Source organism: Cannabis sativa, chromosome 7 (assembly GCF_029168945.1).
Source record: "Cannabis sativa cultivar Pink pepper isolate KNU-18-1 chromosome 7, ASM2916894v1, whole genome shotgun sequence".
Taxonomy (NCBI): domain Eukaryota; kingdom Viridiplantae; phylum Streptophyta; class Magnoliopsida; order Rosales; family Cannabaceae; genus Cannabis; species Cannabis sativa.
The window spans coordinates 25,263,245-25,290,294 of NC_083607.1; the positions used below are offsets into that span (position 1 = coordinate 25,263,245).

The 27,050-nt window shown below is 34.0% G+C and overlaps 4 protein-coding genes across 4 annotated transcripts in view; 3 read left to right on the forward strand and 1 right to left on the reverse strand.

The window, feature by feature from the left end:
* Positions 1-2,675: 2,675 nt before the first annotated feature.
* On the forward strand, positions 2,676-5,408 carry LOC115711067 (uncharacterized). The gene is made up of 3 exons (XM_061118776.1): positions 2,676-3,316; positions 4,006-4,872; positions 4,995-5,408. The coding sequence occupies exons 1-3, from the start codon at positions 3,053-3,055 to the stop codon at positions 5,406-5,408; spliced, it is 1,545 nt and encodes a 514-aa protein (XP_060974759.1). The 5' UTR covers positions 2,676-3,052.
* LOC133039819 (uncharacterized) lies at positions 5,342-7,734 on the forward strand. Its single transcript, XM_061118777.1, has 5 exons — positions 5,342-5,797; positions 5,903-6,246; positions 6,345-6,471; positions 6,616-7,130; positions 7,210-7,734. Exons 2-5 carry the CDS (start codon positions 6,074-6,076, stop codon positions 7,409-7,411), a joined length of 1,017 nt encoding a protein of 338 aa, XP_060974760.1. The 5' UTR covers positions 5,342-5,797; positions 5,903-6,073; the 3' UTR covers positions 7,412-7,734.
* Positions 7,735-7,845: 111 nt separating this feature from the next.
* LOC133039820 (uncharacterized) lies at positions 7,846-8,678 on the reverse strand. Its single transcript, XM_061118778.1, has 2 exons — positions 8,508-8,678; positions 7,846-8,412 (listed from the first exon to the last, which is right to left on the reverse strand). The coding sequence occupies exons 1-2, from the start codon at positions 8,640-8,642 to the stop codon at positions 7,984-7,986; spliced, it is 564 nt and encodes a 187-aa protein (XP_060974761.1). The 5' UTR covers positions 8,643-8,678; the 3' UTR covers positions 7,846-7,983.
* Positions 8,679-13,008: 4,330 nt separating this feature from the next.
* The window catches only part of LOC115697494 (nudix hydrolase 15, mitochondrial), a 52,477-nt gene continuing 38,435 nt past the window's right edge, over positions 13,009-27,050 (forward strand). The window contains exons 1-2 of the mRNA XM_030624521.2: positions 13,009-13,397; positions 13,475-13,617. Coding sequence (XP_030480381.1) covers positions 13,202-13,397; positions 13,475-13,617 — 339 coding nt within the window. The 5' untranslated portion in view covers positions 13,009-13,201. The remainder of the gene's footprint in view (positions 13,398-13,474; positions 13,618-27,050) is intronic.

Consider the following 27,050-nt stretch of genomic DNA (forward strand, 5'->3'; position numbering starts at 1 on the left):
TGGGTATATATATGTCATAACTAAACATCATGTAGCAAACAATGTATCCTTATTCAGAAATCAATGGTAAATCAGAGGCTAAAAACAATAAAAACTTCCACCCAAAAAATTGCATGAAAGCTTGACATAGGGATCGGATTATAAACTTATGCACATAATCTTCAAATTGTTACTGGTAATATATCCTTATTCAGTTGGCGGTATCGAAACTAAGATCTATATCAGCATGGTCAGAATGATTGTTCATGAGGAAAAGGAAGTGTATATCTACCAGTCCATTTATCTTCATTGCCATGACCAAAGGCACTATTTCTTTTACTACCGCAATACAAGACTGAGACTTGGCACAAATAAAACCAGCATGCTCAAGGTGGTGGCGGTCATAGATAAATAGAACACCCTTGTATATGTGTTCAACTGGACCTTGTTTTCCCTGGTATGACAACAACAATTATTAGATTACATGAATTCATCCCAAATCTTGCAAGAAGATAAAGAAGCCAAAGATACAGAGATCTCACTCTGCAAGGTCCCTCGACAATCCTAACAACATCTTTCACAGATACTGTATTCTTAAACCGATCTTGGACATTATTTTTCCTATCGATCTTGCACTTTATTTCTCTTAATTTGACAAGGGAAACTTCAGGCCTGTAAATGAAGAAAAAGCTAATATTTCAATTTTGTTTATGCCATTCCTCACCATTCACCTATCACTAACACCATCCCCCTCACCATTAAAGCATCCATTATTTCTTAGGGACTATCTAGCAAATTATTATTACCAGTAACCATTAATTATGCATCGTACATCGTCTTAAAATAATGTATCAAAATATACATACAATATTAGCTAGATAGGCACTAAACCCAAAATTTGACATGGCACGTAAAATTCGCCTAGGTAAAGTTTATTTGCAACTCAACCAAAATTTAAATTTAATTGTTACTGAATTATTATTATTATTACTTTAAAATTATTATATTTTAATAATAATAATAATAATAATCAATAAAGAAATAAGAATGCTATAATCGCATTCTCCCACAACAGTGAAAAGGACAAACAATATATATAAAATTGAAAAACTGTAATTGATTTACTAATACATATATGTCAAAGAGCACCAAACGTGATTACTACATTATATATATAATAGTAATCCAAAAACAAAAAATTTAACAGTAACCGCAGTCACCTTTATATATATTCCATTCAAATCAAAAACTTCAATCGCAAACACTGTATTGACTGTTTTAAAGTAACTTGAGCACCTTTATTACAGTACCATAAATAAGAAAGAAAAGAAATATACTAAAAGAGGCTTATAATATGCAAACAATTACCTGAAGTGCTTCACTTTCCACACGTATAATTACACCGAAAGTCATATTACTGCACAAGATTAAACAAATAAAATACTTTACAATTACCATTAATTAATACAAATATACTACCCTGATTCAACCATTGAACAAGTTACTTCAACTAAACAACAACAATAAATAAAACAAGTATACAAAACTCATATGGTAGTTTAGTTAGCAGTGTCATATTTTCCGAACCAACAAACACAATACATATATATATCTAGTGAGAGAGAGTACTTTAAAACAGTAATAAAGGTGAGCGAAAGAAAAGAAATATGCGATCGTAGTGAGAAAAGGGGTGAGCGAAAGAGACGAAAATGACGACATTCGAAGAGTGAGGAGAGAGAGAGCGCTTGAGGAAATGATGAAGGAGAAAAGCGGCGGTGGTCTCTACTGAGAGTGAAGTCGATTGGTTTGAAATGGAAGAGTAGATTGGTTTAAATTTTTTTTTAAAAAAATATCATAAATTAAGTAGCATTTTGCAAATCAATAAATAAAAAAAATTATTAATATTCTCTCAAGATAGGTTTGTTAGGTTCGTTAGAGATTATTAATTTAAAAAGGGATTATTAATATTTAAAAGATTATTTAATTTTTTTTGGGTTTAATTATTGGGTTTATTTGTTAACGGGAGATCAAACTTAAATTTAACAGAATATTCTTTTATTATTAAGTATATTCTGTTAAACCAAAAAATGCCGTTAAATAAGCACTTTTAATATATAAAGATATATAAAATTATATAATTGAAAAGTATTATAAGATGCATATAACAAAAGAAATACTTCTTACACTAATATAATTGGAGAATATAAATAAATAAATAAATAATTCATTTGAATATAAATTTCACTTGTCCCATAACTTATTTCTATCCAAACTTAAAAAAAAAAAAATTATAAATTGTAAATTTAAAACAAATTAATTTATTTTTTACTCTATGCAAAAAAAAAAAGGAAAAAAAAAATAGAGTAACATAATTTCAATAAAATAATATACTTATATATTTGTTATAAAGAAATAGTATAATTAATTATTAGTGATATTATAAGGTGATAATTCCGGTGAAAAAGGTAATTAGGTTGCTAATTAAAATTACAATAAATGATAAAAAATAATTTTTATACAATTAAAATAGTAATTAGACGAATAACCCTACTCTTTCAAGAGAAAATAAATAAAAATGTCTCCTTTATTAGATAAAGATAATAAAGTAAAGTAATTTAGTAAAATAAATATATATTTTTTGATATAATAAAATAAAATATTTAAATAGTTTTTTTTTAGAAATTTTTACATGAAAAATCCTTTTTACACACTTTATTACAAAATTACCCTCACACGCCTATTACTACATTTGTACTTACAAAGTTATTTTTATTACACATTTACCACTTACTCATCATACCATGCATACACGTGTGCTCTCCCCATGCATCATCAATCAAATCATACTCTCTTCCCTCTCTTTTTTCATTTTGTTTTCATTTCATTTTCGATTCTTCATTTCTGTTCTCTAAGTTCATTTTGAATTCAAGTAACCTCCATTAACCACCCATAATTTATCACGTTTTTCCCTCTTATTTTTGGTTCATCCACGAATTTTCAACTTCCTCTTAGCCCACGATTTAGCAACTGTTTTTCCCTCTCTGTTTCATTTTTTTTCAATCTTATTTATACCATGGCAATCACTCGGTCATCTTCATCCCCTTCTCCAGTTCTCAAAAAGAAATCAAAAATGGGCAAGAAATCTTTGGCCAACAAATCCAAGGGTAAACGCCCAATCATTGATGATTTTGATTCTGATTTTGAAGCTCCAATGCCGAAGCGTGTAAGACCCCAGTCTTCGAAGAAAACGAAGCTGAACTTGGAGGAGCCCACGCTTCCAGAAATTTCTGGGAAAAAATTTCAAAAATCTATTACACATGCTGAAGATCGGACTGAGGTTGGTTTTTAGTTTTATTTTCGTTTCCCCCTTTCTGCCATTTATGTTTTACCCAGATTTTGGCGTTTTCATGTTCATTATGCTTTGTGTGATTTTAGGGTTTCATTTGCGCATTTTGTTTCATGTTTTTAAATTTTTTAGTTATTTATTGTTGCTTTTGATCATTTCATTTGATTCTGGTCTGGGTGTTGTTCTTTAATTTTGTTTTGTTTTCTTTATTTTCAGTGTTTTTTTGTGCTTACAGGTTATGTGTTTTGTTTTCGTTTTTGGTGTTTTCAATCAGTCTTCGGTAGTTTCTTTTCAGTTTTTTAATAGTTTGTTACTGGTATGTTTTGATGTGTTTTCGATTTTCATTAGGTTTAGTTGTTTGCTGTTATATTTTAGATTTCAAAACGATTTTCAAATCTTTGCTCTATATTTTTCTATAGTTGTATATGTTTTTTAGTTTGTTTGTTGTTTTAATATAGTTTTGTTGTTCTTCTTATACTGCATTTTTCGATTTCTTTTAGGGTTAGTTGTTTACTATTTTTTTTATGTTTCCAAACGATTTAAGGTCTTTGCTGTTATTTTCTGTGTAGTTGTTTGCCATTGATAGTTTGTTTTAAGTTTGTTTGTAGTTGTATTACAGTTTTCATACTGTTTTATTCAGGATTAATAATTTATCTTGGCCCTTTTTTGTTATGTTGCAGGTTTGGGACTGTAAATTTAGTCCTTCTGATTTTTACAGATCTAAGTGTGTATGCACCAGTGTTTATTCTGTGATAAATAATATTAAAAACACTTTATCTGTTAATTTGCTTTCTTTGTTTCGTCAAACTCAGTTTGGGCATTTTCTGGATATGCCTGAGTTTGTTTTTCATCCACAAGTCGTTCATAGTTTATTACTAAGGGAAGTTTTACAGCCTAATCCTAAGGAGTTTTGGGCTAAGGTTGCTGGCCGTTGCATACGGTTTAGTGCCGAAGAATTTTACCTGATTTCTGGTTTAGATTGTTTCGGTGATTGCAACAAGTTGTTGTTTTCACAGGAAACAAATCAATTGGTAGAAACATGTTTCCGTGGTGTAAAAACTATTGACAACAAAGCCATCGAGGATGCTTTTTTGGGTAGTCGGTGGGGTTTGGATGAGTCTATTGGTTTGAAAATGGCTGTTTTGTATTTCATTCAGTGTTTTCTTCTTAGCAATACTCCTGACAAAGAAGTGTCTAGGTTTGTTCTAGATGTAGTTGATAGCGGTCGGTGGGATGAGTATTGTTGGGGTAGGGAATCATTTGAATTGACAATTGACTCATTCAAAGGTAGGATTGAGCATGGGATCATTATGAAAAATAGAAAGGCAGAGAAGGGAGGCCAATATGATGGCTGGTATAGGGCATTGGGATGTCCTTGGGTTTTCACTGTTTGGTTTTATGAATGCTGTCCTGCAATGGTGAACTCTTTCTGTAAGAGAGTTTCATCTTCTATTCCCAGGATTCTGAACTGGAGCAACACCATCGTCACCAAAAATCCAACCCTTCGAGACTTGAAGGGCAAGATTTTTGATTTACCTTTGGAGAAGGTACTTTACAGTTTCTTTACTGTTTTTTTCCTGTTTCTTTTCAGTTTTATATATGTTGTTGTTTTTTGGTTTTTCCAATTGTTTTAATTTTTTTTCATATTATGTTTGATTATGCTGTTCAGTTGAAGATAAAAAACATGCGTCCTACTGATGAAGAGAGGCAGCAGCTTCAACTTGACGGTCTATTTCTCGATGAATCTATTGATGAACGTGGTGTAGCGAAGCAATCCTTCGAGGGTGGCTCATCTTCAAAGAAGTCTGATTCAGCAGATATTGATTGGATGAAATCTAAGCTGGAGATGCTCAGTTCGAATCAATCATCATTGGCCGAGGACTTCATTTCGTTGAGGTGTTTTGTTGATTTTAATTTCAAATCCGTAATGACTGTAATTAAGGATATCCAAGAGAAGGTTAATGCCATTCATCGTCGTCCTTCTGACGAGGTATTTATTCTTATTTTATTGTTTAGGTTTTTTTATATTTTTTTTTGTATAGTTTCTTTACTGTTTTATTTAAGTTTCATTTATGTTGGTTGATACAGGGAAAGTCATCGGATGAATTAGTAACTCAAGATTCTGATGATGATGATGATGATGATGATGATGATGATGATGATGCCGAGGATGATGAGAAGCAATTGCCTGATCCAGAAAATATTGATTCCGACTCCGACGATGGTGGTGAGTTGGTTAAAGTTGGTGGGGATGCTGATGATGCTGACAAGGCTGTTACTGCTGTTCCTTCTGCTGATGTGAATCCTTCTGAGGATGTTGGAGGGAGTGATAAAAATGTTAAGGATGTTGAGAAGCCGAAGGGCGATGAGTCTCGATTGAAGGGGGACGATTTCTTTGATGGGTTGAGCCAGCTTGTAATAGATGATGATCAAGTTGTGTTGGCTGGCTTGGAGGCTGTTGCTAAAATCAATGTAAGTTTACTTTTAATTGTTTTCAAAAAAACTAGGTTTCTTTTTGGTTGCTCATTAGTTTCTAGTATGTTTTGCAACTGTTTTAATGCATTCTTTATTTTTTAGGTCCCCGCACCCAATCCAGATGTTGTTGGTGAAAAGTCAGATGCCCTTCATACTGATGAAGAAACTGAGGATACTGTCTCTGATACACCTCTGTTGGATAAGAGGAAGCGTGCTCCGGCCTTGAAATCTCCATTTGTTGATTTCGGGTCTGCTGATGTCGGGAGCACTCCAATGGAGCTTATGTCCTCAGGTTCTCAATCAGCTGGGGATGATAGGGATTTCAAAATGGTGACTTATGTGAAGGGCCTTTATGCTCTTAATGATGCTTTTGCTGATCCCGTATCTACCGAGATTGAGGCAAAATTTGACTTTTGGATTGGTGAAGGATTGCTTAAACATCCCAGGTGACTGTTTTTTATTAAATCTGTTTTTGTATTATTTTTTTTTTCCAGTTTTATTCCTGTTTTAATGCTATTTTTTTGCTGTTTTTTTGTTGTTGTAGGCATTATAATTGTTATGAAGACGGCGCAAAGAAATTTACCCCGGGTTTTAGGCTAGGTGTTGATTATGTTGAGGATAAAACTTGGTTTTACCATTTGGCCACATGCGACATGTTTATGAACGACTCGGTAAAGTTTCCAATTTATATTGTACTTATGGTAGTTTGTTTTTAGTTTCTTTATAAATGTTTTTTAGTTTTGATACTACATTTCAGTTTTTTTACAGTTGTTAAACCTTTTCATTTGTGTTTCTGTGTTGTTTTTTTTTCTCAGCATATGAACACCATATTCTATTACCTTCGGAAAAAAGGTAAGTATTCTTCCGCTGTGACGTTGAATTTCGCAACTACTGATTGTCTTTTTGATGATTCCATCCAAGCATTGTACCACAAATTTAACAAGGCCAAGTCAATGAAGACTAAGATGTCACACATTCACGCTGCCCACCCAATTGCGCATTACATCCGAGGTATGCGCATTCCCTGTTCCAAGCCTTGGTATGAAGCCGATCACGTGCTTTTCATCATCAATTTAAGAAGGGAAAGTCATTGGGTTTTTGGGCGTCTTGACGTGCACGAAAGGACGTTATTTCTGTACAATTCTTTGAGAACCGCGAAGATGAATGCCGCAGCTAGGAATGCGATGAAGGCTTATTCCGTGTTGCTGCCTTTGTTTTTCGATTTACTTGGGTTCTGGAAGAATAGAGCACAAGTTCCTGCCTCAGTTTCTGACCCTACAGCTCCATTCAGAATCGTGGAGCTTAGTGGTCTTGCGTCTCAGCAGAAGAAGTGAGTGTTTCTTTTAAGTTTCTTTTATGTTGTTTTTTAGTTTCTAATCTGTTTATTTTTTCTCTATGTTTTTTAACAGTGATTGTGGAGCATATGTTGCTGCCTTTGCTGAATTCTTTATACACGGAAAGGATGTCCCTGCAGACTTTGACATCGAAGTTTATCGAACCCGACTTGCTTCACTTTTCTACTCGTACGGACAAAGGAAAATTGACGAAAGTATTGACAGCGAGGATGAGAAGCAAACCAAGTCTTCTAAGGCATCTAAATTGAAGAAATAGGATCTTTTAATTTGGTGGCTCTATTATGTTATTTGTTGAATCTATTTACTTGACAAGTTTTAGTGTTGTTGTTTCAATGTAGGTATTATATTTGATTTTATACTATGTAGCTGGTTTAAAACTTTTAGGATATTTGACATTCACTCCTTATAATATCTTTATTGTATAGGTTTGTATTTCCCAAAGTTGTGTGTTTTTTTAATTGTTCAAGTTCTTATATACGGTCGCACAACTATGGAGAAACTATTAACCAACTAAATACAAACTATGTTTTCATTTTTCCTAAATAGTGCTATGAATGTATATTTATTCTTCGTATTCCATTAACTCTTTTCCCTTATTCAAGTTATGTTTTATCAATTATTGACTGACTGCCTTTAAAACTGTAAAGAATAAGTCATTCCGGTACTTAATATTTTACAAAGGGTCGCAACTGTAACAAAACGATTTTGAAACTATTAAAAAACTGTTTCAAATTTCATAAAAATGAAATCCCATGTATTTAGAGCATCACAGATCAACCTGTTTGAATTTGCACACAAAATTAAACAATTCAAATATTTCATATGTATCTATTTTATTGCTTGATTGTTGCATGTCTTTCGATTGTGTCCGTGTTGTCCACATTTGCCGCACCTGTTATGTTTTTTTGTATCCCATTCAGATAAAAACCTTCGTTTCCTTGGTCTTCCAGATCTTATTTTTTGGTTTGGTGGCAGAACAATGATATCTTTTATGTTTTGTGGCACATCCCAAGTTGTGTGATTGTGTACCGGATATGTTGAGCCGCTGTATGTTTCAAGCCATGTTCGCGTGGTGTAATAACCCGAACAGTAGTTGTAAACATTCAAGTTCATCTCTTTTATAACAGCAAGCGCATGAGCACACGGTAACTCATCAAGTTGGAATCTGTTGCAACTGCATGTTTTCTCCTTGAGGTTGATGACCCATGATCTGGTTAGTTCAATGACTTCGAACATGGTCTCGTTTATTGGTTTTACCTGCGGATTAAGTGTCAAACTGTTAATATGTATAACAACGAAAAACAAACTATAAAGAAACTAAAATGCAACTAAAATATTTAACATGTCATTACATTTTCTGTCAATGATTCCACAAAGTTTTCGACTAATTTCTTTTCTGCTGTAGGTGTTAAAAATGTTGTTGTTTTCTGTGCTTTTTTCCTGTTTGTGTATGTCCATTGTTGAATCAATGCTCTCAATGACTCCATCAGTGTTGTGATTGGTAGCTCTCTAGCTGCCAAGTTTGCTGCATTTAGGGATTCAGCAATGTTTGAAGTCATAGTTGAATACCTGTTGTTTTTGCAGTGGTATCTTGACCATTTGTGGTATCCAACTTGTTGTAAATATGGTCTTACACGGATGTCCAAGCTGTCCAACTCGCTCATATGGTATTCAAATTTCCTCTCTCGTGTATGCTCTGGCTAGCCGAAGAATGGTGTATCCAGCTTGCTTGCATTCTTCTTGAAGGTTGCTTTTAGGTTGCTTAACGAATTGGTATACACAATAGCAATGTGTGATTTCTGGAAATACTTGACAAGCTGCCTTACTTATGCTCTCATGTCTATCTGAGATCAAGCACTGTTCCTCTCTAATCCCATATGTTTCTCTCACTTTTTTGAAAAACCATTGCCATGAGTTGTTGTTTTCTGAATCCACAACAGAAAAAGCTAGTGGAAAAATGTGCCCATTTGCATCCTGTGTACAAGCAGAGAGCAGTGTACCTCCATATGTTGATTTAAGGAAAGTTCCGTCAACAACTATTATAGGTTTGCATTTCTTCCATCCTTTTATTGATGCATCCAGTGCGACAAACAAGTACTTGAAGCTGTTGTCATCCTCTGTTTCCATGTGCACTATTGTTCCGGGATTAGTTTTTTGCAACATGTGCAAAAAACCGGCGGCAACTCCGTATGATTCGTTGGCTTTTCCTCGTAATTCTTCTTGCGCGTGCTCTTTGCTTCTCCATGCTTTCATGTAGTTCATTCTGACCCCATACTTGTGTTTCATTTCTCCTCTGATGTCTTGTGGCGTTTGAGTTGTTTTTATGTTGGTGAACCGTGGCTTGATGTAGTTTCCAATCAATTTCGTTGTAGCTTGTCTCTTGTCGGCAAATTTGATGTTTAGATCACAAGTGTGTATCACCTTTCTGTCGTACTTTCGAATGATGAATGACTTTGTTGGCCCGTTTCTGGATGCTGTTAGTGCCCACTTGCATTTTGGATCCAAACAACAAATCTTGTATGTTCTTGCACATGATTTTTTAACTCTGAATTGGAAGTTGTTCCTAATTGCATAGAAACCAAGCACACTCTGCAGTGTTTCTTTGTCTTTGTATATTTGTGCTTCTTCTATTTCTGGATGATGCGGATCTGTGATTAGTAGTTCGTCATAATCTGTGATTTCGGTTCCTTTTTTCTCGTTGTTTTCCGGCTTGCTCAACCATTTCCTCTCGCCACAAGTTGTGCATAGTCCATGAAGTCAAAACTTTCTTCCCCAAATTCCAAGACTCTTGCTTCAATTATATGTTGTTGATTTGTTGAGTCTTCTCGTTGTTGCTGCATTGTATTCGATTGGTTGGAAGGCGCTTCTATGTGTAATTAATGAATTGTCATTTCCAAAGAATGTTGCATCGATGGTTGTTGTTGGGTTGTTGATGACATTCACACACATTGGGTATGTTGTGAAGTCGGGGTCTTTCAGTTTGAGTTGTATGTAGAAATGCAGGCTTTGATCATCCTTTATCCTCAATGGTTGGTATCCTTCCTTCACTTGATATTTCAGTTGCAAAACAGTGTTTTCTTGGTTGCATTCCAGGGCATCTTTGAGTTTCTGTTGCAAATCTTCATAGTTACAATTGGCAGAAATGTAGTGTCCACTGGCTTCATAATTTTCATAATTCATTCGATCATCGAATTTTCCATTGTAGAAGACTAGGAATGGAATGTCTTTCCTTTCCTGTGTTTTTGCAATGGTTATTAGTCCGAGGCAACGAATTTTAAAACTGGTTTTATTATGTTATGAAATATAGTACAAACTTACTTCTATCTCTGTTCCTTTGTTCAAGCATTGTATTTCCTGTCCTGATTCCTGATTTTGCCATTTTTTTGGTTGTTAATAAACTACAAAGAAACGAGAATAAAACTATTAAGAAACTTCATTTAAATTTTGGGAAACTAACCATTTCTCAAACTGTTCTGTCCTCTATCTTTTCCACAATAAATTCCTGCAAAAAACGTAATGAAACTATTATTAAATGATTATGCAACTGTAAACCAACTGAAAAACCACAATTATATCCCCAAAATTACATAGTTATTACGCATTGTCATTTTTCATCATGTTTATTCGAATCAGATCGATTTACAACTATTATAAAACTAATTTGCTACCATTAACATACATCTTACCTTGTATATATGCTAGCTCTTGGTACTTGTCATATAACACTTCTTCATGATTTCTAAACCATTTTCAAACGATAATGCAACTGTAAGCCAACGCAAAAAAAATTAAAAAAAAGTTATTAGTATCCCTTGTTTCCTTAATCAGAATCAGTTCTTGTTTATTGGTTTTACCATATGAATTGCCTGTTGCACAACATTGAATCAACCAGAATGCAACTAAAAATGCTGTGTATCATTGTTGAAAAAAAAATTCAGTTCATACCTTTTTTTTGGATTTGAGGGGGAGCTCCAGATCTGTTCAATACAGATTTACATTGCTTCAATCTGAATTTTCGACGATCGTTTGAGTGATATTGCACTATAAAAACCGAAATCAAATGTTGAATTTCAGTTTCTCCACGGTTGTCCTGCTCTTTTTTTTAAAAAATTTATGTTTAGATCGTTGGATTTGATCGTTTCCTATTGAAATTCGACGGGATTTACAGCTGTTTTACGTTCGATCTGGTTTCATTATGGTTGCGTGGCCGACTGCATCGATGGAGCTTCATTCATCCTCTCCGTTTGTGACGTGCGGCTGAAGGTAAGGGCAAGTGGTATTTTTGTAATATTTTCCTTTTGGGCTGTACAAATGTTCATTGGGCCGGCCCACAGTATTGTTGTAATATTTTTCCCTTTTTAGAATATTCCTGTTTTTTTCCCTTTTTTTTAACCCCAAATATTTAAATAGTTATAACATAATATTTTGGATAAGTTTTAGTCTATAATAGACTAAGGGCCAGTTTGGAACAACTGTGCTGTGGGAAAAAAGAGCTGTAGCTGTGCTGCGAGAAAAAGCAGCTGTAGTTGTGCTGTGAAAAAAAACTACTGAGTGTTTGGTAAATATAATTTTAAAATAGCTGTGAGTTGAAAAAGTTGTTTATAAGTGTTTGGTAAGCTAAATGATTAAATAGTTGTTAAATATATAATTACTAAAATAGGTATGACATTTGTTATCTAATTTATTTAAATAATTTTATACATATTAATATATTTATAAATATTATTTATTATATTATAAATTACAGTAATTTTTTTCTTATAATATTTAATTTTTTTTTAAATATTTATATAATAAAATAATAAATTAGACTTTTACTAATAATAATAATAATAATAATAATAATAATAAGACGACTGTTGAGTAGTTTTTGATCAGAGAATGGTTTTTTTTTTTTTTTTTGAATAAGGATGAGATTGAAAGAATGTAAGAAGCCCTAAAATTAATTGGTAAATGGGAAATTTTAAAATTAGATGAGGGCAATTTGGTCAAGTAAAAAATTCATTAAACCAAAATTGTAGCTTCCCTTAAAAGCTAAAATCCCAAAGCTAAGGTTGGCCAACTTTTCTTAAAAGCTATAAATTTCACTTAAATTTTTGAAAAAGCTATTTTTAAAATTTTACCAAACACATATTAACTCATAACTTTTTCCAAAAGTGATTTTAGCCTTTTAAAAAGCTCCCCCAAACGCGGCCTAAGGATATTTCAGTAGATTTTTTATCTGTTTCGACATTCAGAAGATTTTTTTAGTCTAATTTTTTTATGACCGTGTACGTAATAGTTATTTAGGACCATTTGTAAATTTTTAGAAAATTTTGAGTAGTTTACAATGACGAAAATAAGATTTAAATATTTTGTTGTGCTCACAACTATTTTTTCTTACAAGTATGGTAATATTTGAACATTATTTTTGATATTATAAATTATTAATTTTTTTTAAAAATACGATTTTTTTTTAAATAATTACAACATAGATTTAATTCTTTTTTTATAAATACCAAAATAATAAAGAAGTCTTCCAAAATATTTTTTTAAGAAAGTATATGAGATAAATTTTTAAGATAAGAAATATTTAACTTTTTTCAAATAAACTAATAAATATTTACTTTCCTAAAATAAAATTAAAAAACAATTAAAGAAAATAAATTACCTGTAAAATCAATTATTGTTTTGTATTTCCCAATGTATTGATATTTATTGATTTTTGACTTAACAATTCTTAAACTAACAGAAATTTTTAACATGTAATAAATAAAATGGACAATTGTTAATTTTTGATTGTTGGGACAGGAAAGGGATAGGAATTAGGGAGTTTGGGTCAGGTGAATTTTATTCGTAGAGTTTGACTGAATTTAATATTTTTATAGAAATCACCCGTCTAATTAATCCTCCCTTGTTTAAATGCACAACGGTGACTGACTTTAATATTGAGTACAGAAGAAAATTCCCAAATTACCCCAAAACCTGTTTATGAAATAAATACACACCTCAACTCTCAACAAATAAACTAATTAACAAACGAAAAGCAAGAAAAATAATTGAAGAAATGAGGTCCAAAGTTGAGGGATGGGCAGGATCAGAAAGGCTTCAAACCTTAGCGAACCACTTCCGTCCCTCCAAACCGCCTCAACTAACTAACTTCCCAAGGAGAGCGGCGGTTCTGGTATGTATTTTTCAAGGCGACAGCGGCGATCTGCGAGTCATTTTGACCAAACGATCCTCTAACCTCTCAACTCACTCAGGTACCGTACAACAATCCTTATCTTCTTCCATCTGAATTGTATCGATATATATATTGTATATGGGTATATGGATGCAGGGGATGTTGCGCTGCCCGGCGGGAAAGCTGACGAGGGGGATGCCAATGATGTGGAGACGGCCTTGCGTGAAGCTCATGAGGAGATTGGCTTGGACCCTTCCCTCGTCAATGTTGTTACCGTTCTTCATCCTTTTTTCACTAAGGTAATTCATTTCCCCCTTATTATTACCATAAATGTCTTAGACTGCACTTTGCTGGGTGGGATATAGATTCGTTTTCTTATTTTTGAGAAGAGAAAGGGATATATAGATTTTCTATTCCAGTAATTTCATTAATCTTATTCATAGATTTGCTAGATCATGTGAGGTAAAAAATGAAAGTGGACTTTTTCTCAAAATAAATAAATAATGAAAGTGAACAATTATTTTTTTTCTGTTTTATTTTGTTTTGAGAGAAAACCGGTTTATAGTTAACAATTTTTTTTATTGGAATGTAATATTTTGTATTTTAAAATTACATTAATTTTATTTTATTTATACTTTTTTTTTATTTGAAAGTACCTATTCTAAACGCATAATAATACTTATTTGGATTATTATGGCTCGGACCATAGAGCTTTACTCATTGAGGTTGTGTTTAGTCCTCAACATGATCAGCCTAGTAGTTTGCAAAAAAGAAGATCTCGTTTTCGTTTTGAAGAAATTTGGTTGAAAGAAGCTGAATGTTCAGATATCATTCTTTCAAGTTGGCAGCTTGATTCTGCTTGTGACCCCGCGGAAATGTTGGTTCAATGTTTAAATTCTTGTGCTGAAAACTTACAGCAATGGCACACAAGGAAGTTTGGGCGTATGAAAAATGATATTAAACAAGCACAAAAGCATGTTACTATGCTGAATAATTCTGCAGCAACGGGTACTGATTTCACTCAACAGATTCTCTCCGCTGAAACCATTTTGGATGACTTGTTGTCCACTGAAGAGCAATATTGGAAGCAGCGCTCTAGAATTGATTGGCTTAAATCAGGAGATCGGAACACTAAGTTTTTTCATGCGAAAGCTTCAGCTAGGAAATCCAACAACCAAATCAAATTTTTGCTTGATCATCAGGGTAATAAAGTCTCATCAAAGCAAGGTATCACTGATATTGTTTCCTCATATTTCCAAGATTTATTCACTGCTGGGGAAGAAGATTATTGGGCTCTTTCACATGTTTTATCTACCATTCCAACAACAATCACTGCCGTCCATAATGAATCTCTTCTCAAAGAATTTACTAAGGATGAAGTGTTTCAAGCTCTGAAGAATATGGGTAGCGATCGCAGTCCGGGGCTAGATGGAATGTCAGCCATGTTTTATCAACATAATTGGAATATTGTGGGGGATTTGGTCACTAAGGTGGCATTGGATGTTCTAAATCATGGTGCATCTCCAGTCTCTTTCAACAAAACCTTAATTACTTTAATTCCCAAGATCAAAACGCCAATTTCTATGAAGGATTTCAGACCTATAAGTTTATGTAATGTTATCTACAAGTTGATTTCGAAGATCTTGGCTTTAAGATTGAAGGAGGTCCTTCCTCATGTTATCTCTGAAACGCAAAGTGCTTTCCTTCCTCAAAGACAAATCACAGACAATATTCTTGTTGCTTTTGAACTAATACATAGCATCAAACATAGGAAGCGAGGAACTCAAGGATATGCTGCTCTTAAATTGGACATGAGCAAAGCTTTTGATCGAGTAGAATGGTCTTATTTGGCTGCTGTTATGGGGAAAATGGGATTCAATATCCGTTGGATAACTCTAATTATGAATTGTTTAACCACAACTACATTCTCATTTCTCATTAATGGCACGGTTACTGGCTCAGTCTTGCCACAACGAGGTCTTCGTCAAGGAGACCCACTCTCACCATACCTATTTTTAATCTGCTCGGAAGGTCTTTCTAGACTTTTGAAGTATGAGGAGGCTGTTGGGAGGTTAAAAGGTTTGGCTATCGCAAGAACTGCTCCTACAATTACGCACTTACTCTTTGCAGATGATAGCCTATTGTTCTGTCAAGCGAATGATAGGTCTTGTGGTGCTATCAAAAGAGCTTTGGACATATACCATCGGGCTTCAGGACAACTCCTTAATGAAGATAAATCGGTCATGTCATTCTCCCCAAACACAACTGATGAGGTTAAACATTCTTTTGTTCAGATTTTAGGTATGCCTATTAGTGATTGCCATGAGAAATATTTGGGGCTACCAGCATACTCTGAGCAAAACAAAAGTCAGTTGTTTGCTGATATTAAAGATCGCATTTGGAAAATGTTGCATGCTTGGAATGACAAACTTTTTTCTATTGGTGGGAAGGAAGTTTTACTCAAAGCGGTGGTCCAATCGATCCCAACATATGCTATGAGTTGCTTCAAGCTTTCAACCAAATTTTGTAAGGAAATTGACACGATGATGGCTCAGTTTTGGTGGGGTACAACCTATGATAAGAAACGCACTCACTGGAAGAAATGGAAATTTCTCTGTACTTCGAAGATGGAAGGTGGTATGGGGTTTAAGTCTTATGTTCAATTTAATCAAGCTTTACTTGCGAAGCAGGCTTGGCGGATTTTGCAAAATCCTGAATCACTTTTGGCTCGTATATTCAAGGCTCGGTATTATCGGACATCAGATTTTTTATCTGCCTCTTCTGCTGGTGTATCATCAATGACATGGCAAGGCATATGTTGGGGCAAGGATTTATTGATTCAGGGACTTCGATTGCAGGTAGGATCGGGCCTCAGCATTAGAACTGCTACAGATCCGTGGATACCAGCACAGAACAGGTTTACACCAGTAAGGTTTACTGGTTTTGCTGACTCTTGTGTAGCTGATTACATAACTCCAAATAAAGTATGGGATGTAACACAACTGCATAATGATTTCTCATCAATTGATGTGGATAATATACTCAAAATCCCACTTTCCTTGGCTGCTCAAGATGATAACTTCATATGGCATTACACACCTACTGGTGTGTACACGGTGCAGTCGGGTTATCACCTTGCATATTCCTTAGCCACTCAAAATCAAACTACTGGTTCCAACTCTCAAGAAAAATGGTGGAAATATTTTTGGAGTTTACAGTTACCATCCAAGGTTAAGATATTTGCTTGGAGAGTTTTCCATCACTCTATTCCAGTAGCTGCTCATTTATTTCAAAGGAAAATCATAGATTCCAGCTCTTGTAGTTTATGTACATGTGCGTGGGAATCTGTTGGACATGCGTTATTCAGTTGTAAACACGCTAAATCGGTATGGCGCCACTCTGGTTTTTCTTTTGATTATGTTGCTGCTAACAGTATGAATGCAGGGGATTATCTAATACACTTGTCTCACACATTCACCAAAATGGAGCTTGAACGAATTATTTGCTTAATGTGGTCTATTTGGTCGAATCGAAATAGTGTGGTTCATCACAAACCCTGCAAAAAACCAGCTGAAATTTTTGCTGGTTCAATAGCTTATCTCAGCCATTTTTCTCAAGCATCACATACATCATCTATTGTCCATAACGATCCCACAGTTGCTGATCATTCTCCGTGGATACCGCCACCACCTGGTCTATGCAAATTGAATGTTGATGCAGCTGTTATATCTGCACAAAATAAACTGGGTTATGGGGCTGTGATTCGTGATCATAGAGGTGTTGTTTTGGCTGCTTTGTCTAGGCCTGATGTGGGCAATTTAAAGTCTCAAGAAATGGAAGCTAAAGCTTTGTTCAATGCTCTTCAATGGTCTTTACTGATGAACTTGCAGATTGATGAAATTGAGACCGATTCTCTGATGCTTGTCCAAGCTATTAGCAACTTTGCATCTTGTTCACCAACTTTTAAAGCTTTGGTCCTTGATGTAAAAAATCTGTTATCCAATTTCCCTAATGTTTGTGTATCTCACGTTCGTAGAGATGCTAACCAAGCTGCTCATGGCTTGGCTAAACAGGCGTTAGCGATGGATTCTGATTCTATTTGGTTAGGGGAGATTCCTCCTACTATATTTTCTGTTATTGTAAATGACTCCTTGAATTTATAATAACAGAACTTATTCTCAAAAAAAAAATAATACTTATTTAAAAATATTATTTTTTTTAAGAAAAAAAAGTTGTTTAATGAGAATTTTTTCTAAAAAAGCTTACAAAATATGGAAAAAACTTGTTATCTCTTGGTTAGTCTAAGGTACTTGATTTTTCTATATTTTTTTCTTAAATTTTTTCTATAAAGTAATATATTTTTTTTTGAAAAAACTATAAATAGTATAAAAATTCATAAAATTATAATTTCCTGAACAAAAAAAAAAAAAAAGGAAAACAGTACAAAAAGAAATTTAACTTTTAAATGCTATTTACAAAAATATGAAAAAAAATAAATACAAGTTTTAATATATATCACATGCAAACTTAATTACACTAAATATTATTTTTTTTAAGAAAAAAGATTTACAAATATATATAAAAAAAAATCTTTATAAATAAGGAATAATGCTATAAAAAACATTAAAAATGTGTTTATTTTGTCAAAATTGAAACAATCAAATAATTTAAATATCATATTATTTTCAAAAGGAAAATATTTAATTTTTATATTAATTAAATATTACATGTTAAAATCATTAAAAAAAAAATACTATATGTTAAAAATAAAAGTAAGGAAGAAAGAGAAATTAAATAGAACAAAGTACAATTATAAATTTTGAATAGTTAGTAGGCACTAACCCTCGTATCGAGTTACAATAACTAAGACTATTTTCAATAAATGAAGTAAAAAATATATTAAATATGAGAAAAAATTAGAAAATATTATATTGAGTACACATGTTTCAGAGTCAAAGTTATTCTTATTTTATAAATTTCTTCATTGTTTCATATTGTAAACACTAGTCTAAGTTGTCATTTTTAGATGTACAACTAGATGTCGCATTTACAAATATTTATCTGTCGAGATCTATCACTATTATGTTTGTCTAACGGGTGACAATCCTTTGGGATTTGTCCCATTAAAAGCAACAAGTTAAGTTAGACCAACAATGAAGATTTGAAATTATACTACAATATTAATAATAGAAAATATTATGATTCAATATAAATTCATACACATTCAGAAATTATCAAACATTTAACACGTTGGAAAGACATGTGAAAATACAAAACAAACATATCTTAAATAATTTTAAGGTTTCCAACAAACTGATACAGTGCTTCGTATTATGCGACAGTCAAAGATATCATTCATTAAATAAACTAGTTAACTCATCTAAAATGGAAACTATTCTAGCAACCGTTTATTCGATTGAAAAGAGAATTCGACGTTGCTTCGTTTTAGTCGAGAGTCAAGGTCATTCTTATTTCATGAGCTTTTACCATTGTTTCATACTATGTAAGTCTTACTCTTAGCAACCACTATTCGATTGGATGTTACTAAGAATAAAATACTTACAATAATACATACACTACAATAGACATCTCTCATACCTTTCTTCCTCTTTCCTGCAATAGACATCTCTCATACCCAAAACACCCAAAATAATATCAATTGCACTCTACACAATGAAGCAAAATGCCTCGTACATATATAATTTTCTTATAAAAAAGAAAAATTGAAGAAGTGCTTCGAGAAAGTACTAATTTTATTTTCTAAGCAACCAAACATGAAATCGATTTTTTTTAGAGTTTTAATCAACTGAATCCAAAAACTAAATAAACCCATTTCAAAGACAAATGATCATCACCGTAAGAATAAGCTTCCCAACCTAAAACTAAATCCCAAATACCGACTCACCCCAGAACATACTCCTCTTCTTATCTCTTCTATCATCACAATTTTCTTTCGTTATTATATTAATTAGTATTAAAGACAACTATAAACTACTATCTCTTATCTCTCTTTCTTTCCCCCTTTATTATAAAAATACCACATAAAGAATTAAAGGGTTTGTTTTTTACATTGATAAAAATTTAAAAATTATTTAATGGGTAGAGATATGTGTGGCTTTGATTGTGGACCAACAGCAACGACAAACAAACTTGAGGAACTTCTGTGAAATTCGCAAGAAAGAGTTTGGGTGTGGGAGAGCATTGGGACGAGAGCAGCCACCTTAATGACGATGATGCTGCCAATGATTGGGAGGAGAAGCTCCCTCCGACGACAATGAGCAACAAGAAAATGTATGAGTTGAGAATCGACCCTTCTTCGAAGTCTAACGGTGATGAAACTGGCAGAGGGAGGGGTTAATAACATGCTTATGGATTAGAAGGGGTTCGATTTTTGGGCTGAGTCGATATCCTGGTTCGACTTTGGGATTTAATTTTAGGTTTAGGTTTAGTGTTTCTTTCAGATTCAGTCTCAAAGAGGGAGAAGGAAACAAATAAAAGACAAAATAAAATTAAATTCTTTTAATTAATTTTAATTTTAAATTATTAGACCAATTAAGAATGTACACGTGTTCATTTTAGAATAATTACTTGATCTGTTAAAATAGGTACTAACGGCAGTAACGGGAATTCATGATTTGAGTATTTATGCTACTATTTTTAAGATTTGGGTATTTATTAGTAACAAAACTAACAAAATGAGTATTTATGCCGCAATTTTTAAAATCTAACCATAATTTAAAAAATATAATGATTAATTTCTAAATTTAAACCTCAAAATATCAAAAATTAATAATAATCTATTAAAAATAAATATTATAAATTTGCAAAATTGATATTTAAGTTTAAATCAATATATTAAAAATTATTTTTGATTTTGAAATTAGGGTTTGAAAATTGAAAAAATTTGAAATTAGGTGAAAAATTATCAAAAAAATAAGATTTTAGGTGCAAAGCACCCTTGTTGCCGAAGGATAGGCTGCATGCAGCCCTGCCCGCGCGCGCACGAAGGAGGCAGCAGGTTCATCAGCCGAGATTTCTCGGCATCTTGCACGGTCAACTACGTGCATCGTGTCTGAACGTGGGCAAGGACCGAGCTTTAGACACGGGATTTGTCCCCAGTCCGCGGGCGTAAGAGGGTCTTGTCCGAAGCTCCTAGTGCGTGTGAGCACCAAGCTTCGACACCCATGGCATCTGATTTTCAAACAACCATAACTTTCTCATTTTTTATCTGAATCGAGTTCCGTAAAAATAAAAGTTGCTTAATTTTTCATAAGAAATTCAAATAAAATAATTTCAGAATGAAAATAAAATTATTTTCATGGAAAATTTTTGCAAATCACATATTCATCAAATAATACATAAACTAACATGAACACATCCAAATCAACACAATAAACAAAATTCATCGTTTTAAATCCTTATTTCATGAAAGTAAATCATTATAATGGCTATGAGACCAATTGTTGGGAATATTTTACCAGGATCTAGATTTACTAATAAGTATGTTGATTAACATCCTAAATATGAATATATCTTAAACAATAAAATTAAACACATAAGGGTTTAAGAAAACCTTACATTGATTGCAGCAGAATAGAATGATTCCTTCTACTCAGATCTCTAACCCTTGTTCCTATGTCACAAAGTTTTATCAAGATCTGAACCTGAATCTCTTTCTCTCCTTCGGGTTTAGTTACTGTGATAGCCAGTAGTCCCGTGATCCGTAAGGGGAAATACCGGGTAAGCTGTGCAATCCCACATCGCCTGGGGAAGGTCAAGTGTGATGATTTGAGGTTGTGTAAGTATGGGACTACATAGTTGAAGAGAGCTTAAATGGATTGATTGGTACTACCTATATCAACAAGGTGCATCTTGTTTTTCGGTAGCCCATCACGAAAGAAGTCCATAGTTAAGCGTGCTTGACCTGGGAGTAAGTTCAGGATGGGTGACCTCCTGGGAAGTTTTCTCAAGAAGCGTGTGAGTGAGGACAAAGCACGCTAGAAACACTCGTGTTGGTCTGTAGGGTCAGTCATCAGTCCATGAAGTAGCTAGAGTGACGTACTCGTGTATAAGAGCCATTATTCCGTGGGTATAAGTGTTACGAAAATTGTAAATAGTATGCAAGTACACGTAATCAAGTAGTAAGCTTACATAGGTGAGGTCGAACCACAGGGAATTGGATTGAATACCACTAGACTAAATTTATGTTTTTATTTGGCAAATCAATATTTTTCAAGTTTAATAACCGAATAAAAATTCAAGACGCTTAAATAGTCAATAAAAAGTAATCAAAATGAGAAGATAAGGAAGAGAAACTTGTTGATAGGTTTACCCAATTGTTAATGCCTAAATACTATTCCAATTCTTGTTGTGAATGACTGATTATTCAAATTAACCTAGCTCTTTTCAGATCTTCTTGGTTCTAAATCACATGCTCTTTGATTAATCTCTTAATTAGAATCACATGAAATCTGCATTAAGCAATAATCTAAATTGTCACATAACCACCCACTCTGAAATCCTTTCCCCCATTAAAAATCTAAAATCTCATCTCACAAAAACTATTTTTCTTCCATTATTTTCATAATCATTCATCTCCAATCACTTTAAAACCCTATTTCTCTCATCAATCCATCTTCCCCTTTCAAAACCACACTCAAATCCCTAATTTTCATTCAAGTTCAAAAATTCACTATTCATTACCATCTACCTCAAGAACTTCAAGGTCTTCATCAATGGAGGTAGAGTGAAGGAGATTCTCATTAATGTAAGTAAATTCTTATGATTATCTTTTAAATTGTTATTAGATAATTTTGAATTCTTGAGAATCTTGTGAAACTTGGTGTGATTTTTGGCTATTGTTTGATTCAATACTGTGAAAATTGCATGTGAGTGAAGATTGAATAATTTGTGATTGTGTATTCACCCAGAATAGAGGAATTTTAAAGGGAGGTGCTGTCGAAAATTTTCTTGAATTTTCTTGAGTGTCAAGAGTATTGAGTGAGAATGGGACCCAAAAGAGCAAGAGTGAGTGAGAAAGGTGCCTCTTCATCCAACCCACCTAGGTCATCGAGCCGATCTAATGTTGATAGGGCGAGGTTTATAAGTGCCAAAGCACAAGAGCGCTATTTACAAATGAAAAACAGGCCATTCGTTGAAGATAGGGGTATGAAAATTGGTGATCTTAGAAACCCTAGAATTGGCATCCCTCTTGTATTTGAGCCAATAAGAGAACAAGTAATCAACAGGGGATGGACGAAATTTGTGGATGTTACTGAGAGGAATAACCCAACCTTAGCCCTCGAATTCTTTGCTAATTGGCTAGAGAGAAAGGATGACATAGTGAGAGTTAGGGGTGTTGATGTGCCGGTTTCTACTAGAGCTATCCATGCCATCTATGACTTGCCAACTTTCTTCCGTGAGGAGCAACAACTAAAAAAGCTTATTGAAGAAAAGAAGTTGGATTATGTTGACATGGCCAAAACTTTGGGTTACCCCGAATTAAGGTTTCATGAATATGATTGGGAACCCTATCAGTTATACCGATGTGAGTTGAACCCGGTGGCCAAAGCATGGTTGTATTTTGTGAGTGCAAGGTTGATACCTAACAAGCACTTTTCTGATGCTCAAGTAGATAAGCTAAAATACGTCTATGCTATCATGAAGGGCTTTAACCTCAATGTGGGGGATATCATTAGGCAGAGTTCTACCTTTGATGGTCGAAGGATCCTGTGGGGGTGGACTTGGGCTAGCCGATGTTATCACTGATTTGTGCGAGGCATATGGAGTACCACAATACTCCTATGATACTAAGGTTGCACCACAACGCAGTATTGACATGGCAACGATGTTTCGATTTAAACCACCTCATCCACATGGTCAACAACCAGCTCCACCGAACCCTCCTCCTAAACGCGAAGAAGTGCGTGTTGAAGAAGTACCACAACGTGTTGCTGGGCCTCTTGACCCAGCCATGCAATACACACATGATCAGCTGAATTATCTTATTTAGCAGAACATTCACATGCAAACTTCTATAGCGCAGAGGAGTGTCTTTGACGAGAATCAAGTGCAGCAGTTGAATACACTAATCACAAGGATGAATGTTGGAATTGAAGAGCCTAATTACTTGGCGAATCTGCCTCGTTTTTATCCTTATGACCAGCCGCCTCCACCAAGAATTTTCTTTTCTCTCATTGGGGACAATGTGTATCTTTAGTTTGGGGGGGGGGGAGAGATTTAAAATTTTCAATTTATGATTTAATTAGTTTAGTTTAGTTTTTCTTTAAATGTTATGTGTTGATAACTGAGCCGAAATATTGATTGAACTGCTGTTGTTTACTTATGCAATTGATTGAAATTTTAACCGTGTGCTTGAGTCATGAATTCTTTGAATTGAATTAGATGCCTTGTAAAAAGTTTTGTTCATATAGATGTGAAACATTGATTTTTGTATAGTATTACTTTTATTCTACTTGGGTTTGTGGAATGTTTGCTTGACATGGAATAGAACTTGTGTGACTTACTCTCTTGAAGCGAAATCCTTGATGATTGTTGCTTGGAAAATGATTTAGGCAAAAATTTTCTTTGGATCGATTGAGCCTTTCAAGCTTATTTGTAAATTTTTTTTTGTCCTTAGTTTACCCAAAGTTGAGCTTTAGCCTGTTTCAAAATTTTCACCACTTAATTGAGCCTACTGCGTTGTCTTTAACTACTTTCATTCTCAATGTATCTTATTATGCCATAAGCTTTTAATTAAGTTTGGGGAAATGAAGTGTTTTGAGTGGGCAATATTTTGGAAGTAAGAGATTGATTTTTTTTTTTTATGTGAAGTGCCATAAGATCTTTCATCTCAAATTGCTTAGATAAAAATCTCTTGGTTTCGTGCAATAAGCCTATATCATTAGTGGCAAGCAATATGTCATCGACATATAGAACCAGAAATATGTATTTACTCCCACTGAACTTGTGATATACACAATCATCAATAATATTCATCTCAAAACCAAATGAGATAATTACTTGATGAAACTTGTGATACCATTGACGAGAAGCTTGCTTGAGTCCATAGATGGATTTCTTTAATTTACAAACCATATTCTTTGGGTCACCAACCACAAAGTTTTCTAGTTGCTCCATATAAATTGTCTCATCAATGTCGCCATTGAGAAACGATGTTTTAACATCCATCTGATGTAACTTAAGGTCAAAATAAGCAACAAGTGTCAATATTATCCTAAAAGAGTCTTTCGATGAAACCAAAGAGAAAGTCTCTGTATAATCAATGCCTTGTTTCTGAGTATAACATTTTGCTACAAGACGTGCCTTAAAGCTCACCACATTACCATATTCATCCTTTTTGGTTTTAATTATCCACTTACAACCAATTGGTTTTACACCTTCTAGTAATGGGACAACTTCCCAAACCTTATTGTCTTGCATAGACTTATTCTCTTCATTCATGGCATACTTTTGAGAGTTAGAACTTTTCATGGCCTGATGCAAGTTGATTGGATTATCTTCCATCATTCTAATTTCATCCTCATGTTCTTGAAAAAATACAAAATAATCATCTGAAATAGCATTTCTTCTCTCTCTTGTGGACTTCCTTAATGGCTCTTGTTCTTGAGGGTGTTGAATTTGTTCTTCTGGAACAATAACTTCATCTTGATTTGGGAGTTGTTCAACATTTCCTTGTTGGGTTTCCAGATTCATTTCTTGATCAATGACAGATGTGGAAGCATGAACATTGTCTCAACTGATAGTAGGAACTGAGTTTGAATTTAATTCCTCCTCAAAAGCAATGTGTCTAACCTTATTTCTTCCACCAAATTCAACATCCTCAAAAAATGTTACAGTTCTCGTCTCAAAAATATTTCTTACAGTGGGATCATAAAACTTATAGCCTCTAGATCGCTCAGAATAACCAATAAAGTATCTGCTAACTGTTTTGGAGTCCAATTTATTTTCATGTGGCCTATAAGGCCTTGCCTCAGCTGGACATCCCCAAATGTGGAAATGCTTTAGACTAGGCTTTTGACCTGTCCAAAGCTCATAAGGTGTTTTTGCAACTGCTTTACTTGGTACTCTATTCAGAATGTAAGCTGTTGTCTTTAATGCTTCTCCCCAGAGGGACTCAAGTAAGGTAGAATGAGCGATCATGCTCCTTACCATATCCTTAAGAGTCCTATTTCGTCTCTTAGCAACACCATTCATGCTAGGTGATCTTCGCATGGTGTACTGTGGGACAGTACCACATTCCTTTAAGAATTTAGCAAATGGTCCTAGACATTGTTCACCTGAGCCATCATACCTACCGTAGTACTCACCACCACGATCAGATTTAACGTTCTTAATCCTTTTGTTGAGTTGATTCTCAACTTCAGCTTTGTAAGCTTTGAACACGTCCACAGACTAAGATTTTTCATGAATGAGATATAGGTACCCATAACGTGAGTAATCATCTATGAATGATATAAAATATTGTTGACCATTCCAAGATGCCGTAGGGAATGACCCACAAATATCTGTGTGAATCAATTCTAAGGCTTTTGAAGCTCTATTGGCACCTAATCTCTTAGTTTTGGTCTGTTTTCCCTTGATACAATCTACACAGACATTGAAATCTGTGAAGTCAAGAAACTCTAAAATGTCATCAGACACAAGACGCTCAATTCTACCTCTTGAGATATGACCTAACCATTTATGCCATAATGACGCTGAATTTTCTTTATTTAATTTGCGTTTAGTACCTCATGATTCCACATGCAAGGTTTCATTATAGGGTGCAATTGTTTCTAGCAAATAAAGATTGTCATAAGTATTCAAATAACTAGTTCCAATAATATTTGAATTTAAAGACAAAGTAAACTGATTGTTTTCAAATGAACAACAATATCCGAATTTGTCCAACAAAGAAACAGAAACTAAATTCCGTTTAAAAGACGGCACAACAAAAGTGTCTTTCAAATCCAAATAAAAACCAGTTCATAATAACAATCTAAAATACCCAATTGCTTCCACTTCTACCGATTGTCCATCGCCCACAAAGATGTATCTTTCACCATCACTTGGCTTTCGGTAGCTCAGGCAACCATGCATAGAAACACTTATGTGAGTAGTAGCACCAGAATCTATCCACCAAGTGTTTCTAATACTGAAACTAAATTAACCTCAGAACAGAACAAAGCCAGATTAATACATTTCTTTACACGCCATGCGTGATATTTGGCACAATCTTTCTTCACATATCTAGGTTGGTTACAAAAGGAACAACCCTTAGAATCTTGTTGTTTCTTTTGAACTGGATCATTAGCAGCTTTATTCTCAAATTTCCTTTTCTTGCCCTTATCCTTAGGGGTAGTGGCCAAGTGAGCACTTTCAGTTTTGTCATTTTTCAACCTTTCTTCCTCTTGCACACAATGGGAAATGAGCTCATTGAGAGTCCATTTCTCCTTTTGACAGTTATAACGATTTTTGAATTGGTTAAACTGTGGAGGAAGCGTTAACAAAACCATGAGTACAAGTACATCATCCGAAAGCTCAATCTTAAGTGTCCTTATTCTTGAGACAATATGATGCATTTCCATAATGTACTCCCTTACATTTTCTTGACCCTTATACTTCATGTTCAGTAAAGAACCAAGAAGTGTTGTCATTTTAACCTTATCGTTTTTAGCAAAACGTTCCTCAATTTGTTCAAGAAAATTCTTGGCCATAGTAACCCCTTCGG

Coding starts and splice junctions, on each gene's coding strand:
- LOC115711067 (XM_061118776.1), top strand. CDS start 3,053: ATGGCAATCACTCGGTCATCTTCATCCCCTTCTCCAGTTCTCAAAAAG. Junction 3,317..4,005: donor ATGCTGAAGATCGGACTGAG/GTTGGTTTTTAG, acceptor GTTATGTTGCAG/GTTTGGGACTGTAAATTTAG. Junction 4,873..4,994: donor TTGATTTACCTTTGGAGAAG/GTACTTTACAGT, acceptor TATGCTGTTCAG/TTGAAGATAAAAAACATGCG.
- LOC133039819 (XM_061118777.1), top strand. CDS start 6,074: ATGGAGCTTATGTCCTCAGGTTCTCAATCAGCTGGGGATGATAGGGAT. Junction 6,247..6,344: donor GGATTGCTTAAACATCCCAG/GTGACTGTTTTT, acceptor TTGTTGTTGTAG/GCATTATAATTGTTATGAAG. Junction 6,472..6,615: donor ACATGTTTATGAACGACTCG/GTAAAGTTTCCA, acceptor TTTTTTTCTCAG/CATATGAACACCATATTCTA.
- LOC133039820 (XM_061118778.1), bottom strand. CDS start 8,642: ATGGAGTCATTGAGAGCATTGATTCAACAATGGACATACACAAACAGG. Junction 8,413..8,507: donor TGGAATCATTGACAGAAAAT/GTAATGACATGT, acceptor CTTAATCCGCAG/GTAAAACCAATAAACGAGAC.